General features: G+C 38.1%; 2 protein-coding genes across 2 annotated transcripts; one reads left to right on the top strand and one right to left on the bottom strand.

Moving 5' to 3' along the window:
* The first annotated feature begins 348 nt into the window (after nt 1-348).
* Nucleotides 349-5,010, top strand: LOC121789297 (splicing factor 1-like). The gene is made up of 9 exons (XM_042187779.1): nt 349-528; nt 1,186-1,485; nt 1,849-1,974; nt 2,056-2,095; nt 2,189-2,271; nt 2,651-2,728; nt 2,846-2,899; nt 3,004-3,135; nt 3,219-5,010. The coding sequence occupies exons 2-9, from the start codon at nt 1,192-1,194 to the stop codon at nt 4,779-4,781; spliced, it is 2,370 nt and encodes a 789-aa protein (XP_042043713.1). The 5' UTR covers nt 349-528; nt 1,186-1,191; the 3' UTR covers nt 4,782-5,010.
* Nucleotides 5,011-5,300: 290 nt separating this feature from the next.
* Nucleotides 5,301-11,461, bottom strand: LOC121789286 (E3 ubiquitin-protein ligase BRE1-like 2). The gene is made up of 19 exons (XM_042187771.1): nt 11,091-11,461; nt 10,439-10,600; nt 10,259-10,346; nt 9,945-10,175; nt 9,679-9,846; nt 9,269-9,480; nt 9,092-9,175; nt 8,893-9,012; nt 8,636-8,822; nt 8,397-8,557; nt 8,023-8,094; nt 7,860-7,936; nt 7,460-7,654; nt 6,852-6,924; nt 6,655-6,741; nt 6,403-6,540; nt 6,122-6,324; nt 5,847-6,009; nt 5,301-5,668 (listed from the first exon to the last, which is right to left on the bottom strand). The coding sequence occupies exons 1-19, from the start codon at nt 11,202-11,204 to the stop codon at nt 5,537-5,539; spliced, it is 2,667 nt and encodes an 888-aa protein (XP_042043705.1). The 5' UTR covers nt 11,205-11,461; the 3' UTR covers nt 5,301-5,536.
* Between the last annotated feature and the right edge of the window lie 277 nt (nt 11,462-11,738).

Below are 11,738 nucleotides of genomic sequence, written 5' to 3'. Positions count from 1 at the left end.
AAAACGTATAGATCAGGGACTATTTGTATAGTTCACTCTTTAAATAAATATTTTTTTCTCATGCATTAAAGTTACAATCATTCTTATGGCTAACATTTTTTTATTAGAGTACACTTGTTATCCAAATCATATGCTAAATATACAATGATTCAATAAATAACATTTTTACTAGTATAAAATTGTTATACTACAAATCATTCCCTAGAGTGACAACAATTCTTAAAATAAAATTGTTATCCAAACCATCCCCTGCAAATATGTGGGTGAGGAATAGGATAGCTGATTTGATGGTAGCAAAAGTTGCAAAGGTAACAAATGCACTTTTTGAAGAGGGAAAAACTAAAAATAAAACTAAACACGAGAGAAAAAAGGTAGAATAATCCCTAAAACCCCAAAACAAAGCAAATATTCACTCTCTTTTACACTGAACCCTTGTGAGCTGATATCCAATTTTCCCCAAATTCCTCCCTCATTGCAATTATACACAATATTCCTAAACGCCTCTGGCTGCCAATCACGCTTCTGCAGGTATGGATACGTGAATACCTAGATTCAATGTTTACTGAACTTGTTATATTTATCTGTTTCTTTTTTCGGAATGATTTTGGTGGAGAAATGAGCACAGAGATTGGAAACGAGTGAGGGTTTTCTTTTTTGATCGGGTTTGAAGTAATTGAGAAAGAAAGTAGGAGTATTTGTTAATCTGAATTCGAGGGATTCATGTCTTGATTGAACTATCACTATTTCGCCCTTTTCACGTATTTTTGTTAACTGCTCATTTGGATTCAATTATTTGAAAAAATACAGAGCAGTAGGTGTTTTAGGAATTTTTGTTTGGGATGCCAGTGTTTCCTCGGGGAGTATCTTAGCATTTGATTATAGCACGTTTACACAGACTACTTACACTTTCTGTAACTTTAAGTGGCATTGCACGGATTTTCAATGGATTGGGTGTAAATGGAAATAACGGACAACTTGAGTTTGTCTTTCAATTTTTGATGAATGTGTTGATGTATTTTTGAAGCAGTTCAGTGTTGGAGTTTAACTGTGACATTAACATCACTGCCCTCCTTGTTATTAGTCAATAGTTGGATTGCAGTCCCAATTTGTAAAGATAGTTTACAAAAACATGTACCAATTCCTTTTACACATGATTTTTGACTGATGGTTGAGGCATGCTCGCAGAGAAAAATGGTCACAGAGGTTGGGCCTGCTTCTACGGATATTCAGACGACTGTAACAGCTCCTCCACCCACTGCATCGACAAGCGGCCCAAAGACGTCTATGTTTGCAAAAAGATCAGGATTTGTTATTCCAAAAAACAAGCTATCAGGTTCATTGGTTCCTGTGTTTAGAGGATCTAAAAAGAGAGATGCTGATATGATCAATGAGGATGCTACTAAGAAGGTGCAGAGGAAAACCAAATGGGGGCCTGATCTAACCATGGATACCACTGTCAGGAAAGGGAGAGCCTTGGCATATCAGGTATGTAGAATCTCCTTCCATGTTAGATAACTTTTCAGTACTTCACTACTTCTCGTCAAAGATTTGTGCACAACTTAATTTATGCATCTTCTCGTTATATTTCTTGAGTCCTGATTCTGATTTTTCCGGAGTTCTTAGTAAGTGGGATTAATGTGAATAGCTTAGGCGCTTAGGTTGGAGGGACTATTGAAATGCCCCAAAATATGGGGAGTTAATTGATCTTTTCAATTTAAGAAGTTCCTTTCCACACTGGGTGCAAAAATGTCAGTGTCTTTTTTGTGAGTGGCTTGCATCAACTTCACAGCCAGGTGTCTCTAAGTGATAATATTGCTCTGCCTTTGCGGCGGTACAAATTTTGGACAGACTCGGATTGATCAAATATCTCAATTACTGACTTTTGGGGTGCTGGAACTTGAGCATAGTGAAGATTCATTTGCTACATCAGAATCTCACCATTGGAAAACATCAGATCATCAGCTTAGCCGTGAGGTAGTTGATTTCCAAAGCTGCCTTGCTTTACTCTTATTCCTTAGCTTTCATGATACTTACACGGTCAGAAATGTATGACAGGAATTGGAACAGCTGGAATTTGAAAAGCGTGAAATCATAGGTATGAAGAAGAAATGGACATGAATAGGTGCTGTTACTCCATTGTAGTCTCTTTTTAACTTCCATTTCTATATTTTACATATTATGTTTCCAGGTGAAATACTAAAATTAAATCCAGCATTCAAGCCTCCTACCGATTACAAACCTCTGCTGAAAGAGGCAAAAGTTACAATTCCCGTGAGTGTAAAATCTATACACGTAGTTTACTTCTTTTTGTTATTTATGGTTTTTTTTTGGTACATTTGAAGGCTAACACTACCTCTGAAGTGCTATCTTTCCTCTAATTGGTTATTGAGGGAAAAACATCTAGTTATATGTGTTTATGTAACTTTAATCGGAAAAAAAATTAACTCATAATTTTTAGCATCTTAAAACAATTAATAAAGCAAGGGCTTAGCAAAAGAATCCTATTTGGAGCAGAGGTCGGAAGATGGGTGGTTTGCTGATCTTTAATAATTTTCCTTTGCAATCATATTTTTGCAATTTCTCTGTGATTATGAATAAGAAATGAAGTTATATAACTTCTTAATAATGCCCCATATAAATCTGTCTGCAGATAAAAGAACATCCTAGTTACAATTTCATTGGTTTAGTATTTGGTCCATTAAGTGATACTCAAAAGCGACTGGAGAAGGTATGTACTCTTCGTTCCTCTTTATGTTATGCTATGGGATATATACACATGTTAACTAGTGTCACAAGATCCAGCCTATGTAACAAACTGTTTTCTTGCTGTGGAACGATAAACCAGGAAACAGGAACCAAAATTCAAGTTTATGGCACAAAGGCGGATACAGGGGGACCGGTAATAGACTAGAGACAGAGACTTTGTCTACCATGCTTTCAGTATATATTCTCCCCTAAGCACAAATTTTACACTTTCTCATATTTTTAACTGTACTGCTGTAGGTTGAAATTACTTCTGATGAAAAAGAAATAGACAATGCTTATGAAGATATGTATGTAAACATAGCAGCAGACACACATGAGAAAGTTGATTCTGCGGTGGCTTTAATTGAACTGTTAATCACCTCAGTTTCGGTATGTCTTGACTATTGAATCTGAAGACAGCATATTTGACAGTTTCTGACATTATGCTGATGCTATTATTGTCTTGTATCTAGATGAATCCGGTGTCTTCTTCAACAACATCAACTGTAGCTCTTGCTGATAATACGAACACTAATCAAACTCAGAGCATGCCGACTTCTACTGTGACACCTGTGCTGACGAACCAAGGAACGCCTCAGCTATTTCCTGGTTCTTTACCACTTCCTCAAGGCCAGTTTCCACAATATCCTCAAACCTGGTTTCCTGTAGGTCCAACTCAAGCTCCAACTTATCGGCACTCTGGATTTGTCAACCCTTCAAATGCTTCTGCAGCATTTCTCAATAACACTGGCCAGGTATCTTCCTCGCCCTTAAATCACTCAAACGTGCCCACATTGTTTGGTCCACGACCAGTCATACCTGCAAGTTTTAGTCCGGTCCCACAAAATCCTTCAGCCCCTACATCTGGAACTCAGTCCTCGTACATGCAACAGCCACCCTCACATGCCCAAACTGGTGGACCTCCGCCACCATACATGCACCAGGCACCCCCATCAACCGGGTGGCCCGGACCTCCCCACAACCTTCCATTAACATCCAGGCCACCTTTCTCTGGTAGTGAATCCTCCAGATGGTTACCTTCACAAGTGAGCACTTCAGCATCTCAAGGCCCAGCCAACATTATGCAAGGACCACCAGTGAATCACCCCAATGATATGATTTCGCCTCTGTCTACTGGAGCCCAATCATCCAGGCCAGTAGCTAACCAACAATCACTAGGCTTCTCTCCCATGCTGCCATCAGCAGGACCTGAATCCACACCTTCGTCAATGGGATCTCTACAGCCTGCTATGCCCCAAATGACAATGCGTCCACCACCCTCAAATGCTGTACCAGGATCTGCACCTATGCCTTTCCCGACGCAACCTTCAGGATCACTTCCACAGCCTGGAATGCTCAATTCTTATCCGGGTAATGCTGCAAATATTGATTCCATAAGACCTGTTCCGGGGACAATTCCAAGACCTCAGCAACCGAGTTCTGGTGATTTTACTTTTCAGCCTCACCGTCCGCCCAGTGCAGTTTCTCAGGGTTGGCAAACCAATCAATCTGTTCCACAGAATATAAGACATCCAGTTCAAGCAGGCCAGACATCATTACCACCTCACTCTCCACATATGAGGCCTATGTTGAACAACATGAATCTCTCTCCCATGCATGGTTTTCCAAGGCCTCTGGCTAGTCATCAGATGAATCAACCTAGGCCACATACTCCTACCAACTTTGCTGGAAACTCTACAGTTCCCATTCCACCTAGACATCAGATGATGCCAGGTCATAATGCCGGAGTCCCAAATATGCCACCGAGGAACTTTGCTCCACATCCTATCAATAACACTCTCGGTCCTTTTCCACCTAGGCTGGAAAACCATCTTGCTCGCCCACCAAGGTTCCCGACTCCACATCAGCATTTTGGAAACCCTCCAAGAAGGCCGTTTCCTAGCCATCAAGTATATGATCCCTTTGTTCCGACTGCTGCTCCTTTCAACTCTCAAATGGGTAGTAATGCAGCAAGGATACCCAGTGAGAGTGATCCAGAGTATGAGGACCTCATGGCTTCTGTAGGAGTTAAATGAGCTATATATAGAGAGAAATTAGTGAATTGTTATATTTTGAGATTTGTTTGTCTACAAATCTTGTGAGATTCTTTTGTACCGTCATGGATTTAGAGAAAAAAAAACTAGGTTTTTGTAATTGCAGGTTCTGTATTGTTCACCATTTAACACAAGCTGCATAGAAAAAGAAAAGAGTATACAACAATTATGCTCGTGCTCGTTTATTCTAATTGGAAAGTTCTTGTACTAAGCAGATAAGCTCTCTGATTATTACTTTAGTGCTTTGAAATCTTGACAGGGCATTCTGACTTCTAAAAAGGGCAAACATAGAGTGAAAAATCAGCTGGGGGGTTATGTTCGAGAAATGGAGAAACTTAGATATACATTCTTTCCTCAAATGTGCTTTTTAAAATGCAGTAGAAACATTGAGGAATAGAAATTCACCTCTGCGATACAACGTAGCTCCCCTAACACACAACATCTCTCAAAAACTGTTGATAAATAAAAATTGAAAGCCCAAACTAGGTTTGTATCCTATCATTTATCTTAATATAAGTACCATTTATTTTCTCCAACTTTAAATATTTGGTGGCTTTTTGTTAATGTAAAACTGTTACATGGACTATTACTATTACATATGGTCAAGTCCAAGAGCTCAAGATAATAGAAAACTTTTACAGCGACACGTAGGCATGCACGCACAGAGTTAGAGGATTTACAGGCCGAATATTTGGCTATGCCCTAACCAAGACTACGACTAGAGATTCTGAATTACTTTAAATCTTCACAAACCGAACGTCGTTCTGGCCGAATGCCGTTCCACAACCAGGACACTTCCGGTGCCGGATTTCTAGATTCCTCTGGATGCATTGGTTGCAGAATAGATGGAAGCATTTCACAATCACAACCTGCCATGATCAACTAAACATCTTTAGGCATTGCTCAAATAAGAATGCAGGTTTATGATAAATAACATTTTCATCTGTAATGATTTCTCAAACAGAAAAGGAAAATTAAGATATCTCCCGTATTTGATTTTATATGTTTGTAGAGAAGATTGGCAAAAGAAGAGCACAAAAACGATACCTCCTTAGGACGATCAAAACACACTCCACACTTGAGTATTGCCTTGCAGTCTTTTATCTCATCTTGAAGTTTCTGTATTGCAGCCTCACCGGTTTCAGCAGTCAGCTTCTCTACTGTTCTATTCAATTCTATCATTTCTTCATCGAGCTTCTTTCTCTCGCTTCTGCAACATTAAGATTTATAAGATATTACTGTTTCCTATGCATATCATGTTAATAATGTAAATATGATGAAAAACCCTTTCAGCAGAAGAAATAGTGTATATGGGTAATTACCTTTCATTGTCTAGTTCTGTTTGAATATCATCTATTTTTCGCTGGATCTGCTCATGTTCCTTCTCGGAAATCGAAATAGTGGATTTCAGCATCTTCAGTTCTTTCTCTGCGTCTACTAATTCCCACTTTGCAGATTCAAGGTTCATTGCTAAGTGTCTGTCATCCTGAATGGAACTCAGAATTTCTTGGTGGAGAAGTTTCATCTGCAATGTTTGTCTGGTATGAATGAGAGTGATAGGAGATTAAACAAGTTCTGAGATTAAAAGATGTAACCAGCTAACCTGTTCCTCACTTTGAGCTATTCTAGACTTCAAGGCTTCAAGAGATCCATTAAGCTGTTCAAGTTGCTTTTCTAACCCTTGTTTCTCAGAGAGCAATGCATTTTGTGATTGCCTTGCTTTAACACTCTCAGACACCAGCTGCAAAACAAACCACTAAGGATAAAGAAACTTGATTCCACCATGTAGCAACAATAAGTTGCAGGCTATGAAATCTTCAAATAAAGAGACAGATTATGGTAATAGGAAAATGACCTTTATGTTATATTCATCCCTTCCAGTCAGTTGCGTCAACAAATGCTGGTTCTGAGCATTCATATCTTCGTAAGCTTGACCAATAGTCTGTAGGCCGATTGTAATAATCAACAGAAGCCCCAACAGGATACCAGGAAGGTGTAATGATAACATATTTATCATATATTCTATGTTACTAAGTCAGCAAATAGCGTCACCTCAATTTCGGATATAAAGGACGCAGTCTCTCCTTCCTTGATCTTGATGGCTTCCTTGAGTTCCAAGACATCTCTGTATGTCAACAAACAAGATACTCCTCAACAATCATATTGACTCAGAACTTGCATAGCCTGGAATTAATCTAAATGAAACATAGTTAATAGCACAAACAGGAAGATCTAGATCTTGTTCTGTCCATCCTATTATGGTTGTGAAGAATTGGTGCTTTACATTGAGTGTCCAATTGTATCCCAGTTGGCCATTAAAATGACACAAATTACTTTCTTAGCTTTAATCCTGCACTGATTAGGTTATTATCACCTTGTCAGCATTAGGATTGTCATCCGTTATTAGTTTATCTTTGAACATAGGGGAATAAATAAACAGGCTGTAATCCAGCAGATACAAACTTTCTATTTTAAATCCTTCCAGTCTCAAGGCTCTGACTCGCTTTGTGTTCATTTTCTTGGAGACTCAGCCTATATGCACTTGAAGTGTGCCCTTGTGACAAATTATTTTCATGGTTGTGGCAACATTAATACAAAAAAATAGAGAAAGCAAGATATCATTTAAATTAAATAAGCACATAAGTAAGAAAAGGAAGAACCTCTCAGAAGTATCTAATTCTGTCCTTAATTCAGCCATTTCAGCTTCAGCAACAGAAAGTCTGTGTTGGCATGCTGCCTCAGCTTCATAAGCTGCTTTAACTCTCAATTCCAAGCCATGTTCTTCTAGGGCATTCCTCAGACTTTCAGCTTGCAAAAGAGCTCTATGTTCCGATTCTTGAATCTCTGACAAGTTTCTTCCAAAAGGTTTCAAACAGAGTTTCTCGTGAGATTGAATCCAAAGACAGTAAGATATTATGCCTCAGATTTAAACAGGACATCTAAACATGGGCGTGAACATTTATGTGTTAAGCTGCTGACACATGCTCAGAATAAGCTTTTGACCTTAAATGACGTTTCGATTTCATTACTCAATTTCCCAGGGAGGATACATATGCTTACCTGTTATCATAAATTTGTTGACCCAACATATCCAATAAAATTTCCAGCTCTTGTTTATCCTTCTCCATTTTCTCAGCCTGCATATTCACTTCAGAAGTTAAGAACTGTATGCTTTTAGATTGGCAACATATGAAAAAGATAAGATAATGGAAATCAAGCTTACTATATCCTTTAAAGACTTGATGTCATCCATTTGCCGAGTACACTCAGCAACCAAATTCTTCAATTCAGCGGTCTGAAAGCACCAAAATAAAAAAGTGCTCAACAGAAAACTGTGGAAAAAATTTACTGGAAAAGACAACAATTAACTTGTGGGAATAGAAACACAGAAGTACGAACGGTTTAAAATATTAAGAAAACATCAGAAAGTTAATCAACATATCAAGGCGAGCAAGCGAACAAAGGTGTTTCAAGTGTTGTTGCAATTTGCAACCGCTGAGCACACAAACCAAACAGAAACAACAAAATTGAGTTTTATTTGTGAAAAGAAAATCCACATCTGAGGCAGAAAAGAAGATCAAGATCATAAAAAGTCACCTTTACATCCAGTAAGGCACTGAGTGATTGAGCTTTCTCACGCAAGGAAAGGGCCTCATCTGCTGTTATTTTCCACTTGTTTAACTGGCTTTCCATCATCCCCATTTCTTTTGTCAAAGCAGAAGCCATTACCTGGAACTCTTCTTTGATGTCTTTTCTTCCTGAATATGACATGAACTGTATCCGATTAGAGATTAGACACAAAGACATCAGTAATATTTTTAACAGTAGGACCCAACCTGAATTTTGCAGAGTTTCTTCCATTTTGATCTCCATGTCATTCTTCTGAGTAACAATTGATTGCAGTTGATTCTGTAGTTCTTCAACCTTTGACTCAGAACCACCAATAGCACTCCTAGCCGAATCCATAGACTCACCCTTATAGACCAAGTCTTTCTCCCTCCTCATGATGAAAGGCCTTTCAACCTACGATATTAACATTTAGTAAATGACACAGAGATAGACCATGTTATCAATTATATAGGAAATATCTTACTTGCAAAGATTCTGTCAAAATTTTATATCGCTCTGCCTCCGCATTCCAGTGCTGAAACTGATCGTTCAACAAGGCATATGGCCTAGAAGTGTGAATATACTTGTCTTCCTTTAGTTCATTCTAGAAAAATTAAGTTGACAAGTTAGATTGCTTACAAAAGAGTTTATCTGTGAATAGGTCGGATAACTCTTTATAGAACCTGAAGATGTTGCAGCTGCTTTGACAAAATAAGGTTGTCATCACGTGCATCTTCAAGCTCAGAAAGGCGATCCTGTGCCAGAACCTACATCATTTTCATTTATAACATCCATCAGAAAAGAATGTTATAGGGTCAGTGCAGGTGAAGAAGTGTCTGAACTGGCCAAGTGATGAAAACCTTTATCTCCTCAATTGAATCTTTAAGTTCTCTTAAACGCTTTGACCGATCAGCAGGCCTTTCAGGAGAGACAGTTCCATTCACTAAATTAGGAACTATAACAGGAACAGGAATTGGGACGTGCATCCCAGAAATCCCATCTTTTTGCATTTTCAGGCTAATTAGTTTTCTTCTACTTTCTTCAAGTTCGCCCATGCTTTCTTCCAGCTCTCCTTCAAACAGAATATCAATATGATGCTTAGAACAGAGTCGTAAAACTATTCCAGTTGACCATAACAGACTTAAATATAAATGCGTAGCATATATATCTATAAATAACAGCTTCTACCCAATGCTATGAAAGTTGGGCCACAAAATGCTGTAAATAACAGCTTCTACCCAATGCTATGAAAGCCAATAATAAGGTGTACCAGCAATGCGTTTGATCTCCAATTGATCAAGAGAATGGCTGTCAATGCAAGCTTGAATCTCATCAGCATATTGTTTGTGTTTAGAGTGAAGTGCATCAACCATCTGATGGAGGTTCCTGGACTCCTCTAACATTAAATTATCAAGCTTACGCAATTGGGCGACAGCATCTGGAAAGGCCAATATTATTGAGATATGCTACACATATTATCTGTGCGCTTTGTGAGTATATATAAGCATAAATCTGAAAAAGGAAAAGATTCATAACCTTCTGAAGAGGGATTCCCCAACAAAATTTGAGCTATGTCCTTGAGTTTGACGCTTTGACAATCAATGGCATCTTGAAGTAATTTCATCAACTCCCTTGTAGAAGTCTGACGCAATGCAAGAGATTTTTTGACATAACCAATAGAACCATCCTTGTGGCTGCCATCGATAGCATCTGTTTGTATTAACCTACAAAGAAATATGTCCTCCGCAGCACATGATGGAATAGAGCCTGCCATGACCCATGATATCATTATATTCAATATGTTCGAAGTATCTTTGCAAGGTCCAGACTCAGCAGGGGACAAAAATTACCTCGAGAAGATTCTAGATGATCCAAACTTTGTAAAGCATTTAAGTCAGCTCCCGCTTGTCCTCCAAGTAAAATAATATCGTCAACCAACTACACGAAGTCATCCAGTTCACTGGTAAAGGAAGCTTTTACGTGCCATACAATTAACACAAACTAGTACTAATAAAGAGGCATGCTAGCACCTGGTTCCAAAGCTGGTTCACTTTTATCAAAATGTCATCATATGAAGCCTGCTTCACTTTGTATTCTTTTATATTGGATTCAAGATCATGCAACTCTTGCTTCTGTGTTTCTAACTGATGTACAAGTTTCTGGTTCTGGTATTGAAGAACTGCAGCATCAACCTGTCGGTGAATAAATTTGATAACGTTCCCGGTTATAAAACAGACAGTCATCTTACATATTTTATCAGAGGCTATTGCATATCCAATCTTGATTAATGAACATAATATGCACACGCACACAAAGTACATAACATAACAGAACAATCATTGTAGAGCCATCAGAAGAATAAAGAGCTAGTACAAATCAGTACGTAGATATCTTTCCTCATAAACACAATCACAATCTGAATACAAGCACCAGATTAAATTCCTCATTTTATAGCACAACAGGATTACCACAATCATACCGACTTCCAATCCCAATGAATTCAAATTTAACAGAAAACAAACTTCAAAAACTATCATTCCAACATCAAATCAAATGTCAGTTAAAACCAAACCATAGAACCCTACTATATATAAACCAAACAATAGAAACCCCAACACTAAATACCTAACCACAATTAAAACCGCTACATCAATTACGAGACATTGTAATAGAGAAATTTACAGGTTTATCCTCATCTGGAGGAGGAGGAGGAGGAGAAGCAGAGTGGAGAGCAATGGAGACGTCGTGATTGTTGAGACGAGGACGCTTTTGGTACGGCTCTTCTTCTGGTTCCATTTAAACAAGCGCCGTCCAAGTCGTGCTGAACGCAATTGATGTATAGGAGTATCTGATTTCCCCAATCATTAGATTGAATAATTATAATTTGTCCCTCAGCTCCTTCTCCCACTGTTTTGTAGTGATTTGTTCGTAGGTGCAATCCGTATCAACAGTAACCCTAATAACTTTGTAAGCTAGAGACGGCTTAACCAAAATTTGCTCTGTTCATTGCTAATTGACTGCGGCGGAACTCCATACAAACTGAATCGATCATCGGAATCCTGATCATGTATTATTTGGGCTTTTAGAAACAAGTTAGTTATTTATTAAGGCCCAACAAGGGTAGTGCGACAAATGTTGTCATATCTTTATTTCTCACACACATTAAAAAATACTAACTTATAAATCAAAGTTTGTAATTTTCACAATTATTTTAACCATCTACTTTTCAGCAAATTATTTAATGATATGAAAACCCGTTTTAAATAGTATGATAGGATTGTTAATTTTCTTAGATTGATAGCTAGGTTTGTAATTTTCTCAATTATTTGT

This window comes from Salvia splendens, chromosome 2, assembly GCF_004379255.2.
Source record: "Salvia splendens isolate huo1 chromosome 2, SspV2, whole genome shotgun sequence".
Lineage (NCBI taxonomy): Eukaryota > Viridiplantae > Streptophyta > Magnoliopsida > Lamiales > Lamiaceae > Salvia > Salvia splendens.
This window is presented reverse-complemented; position numbering and strand designations above follow the sequence as displayed.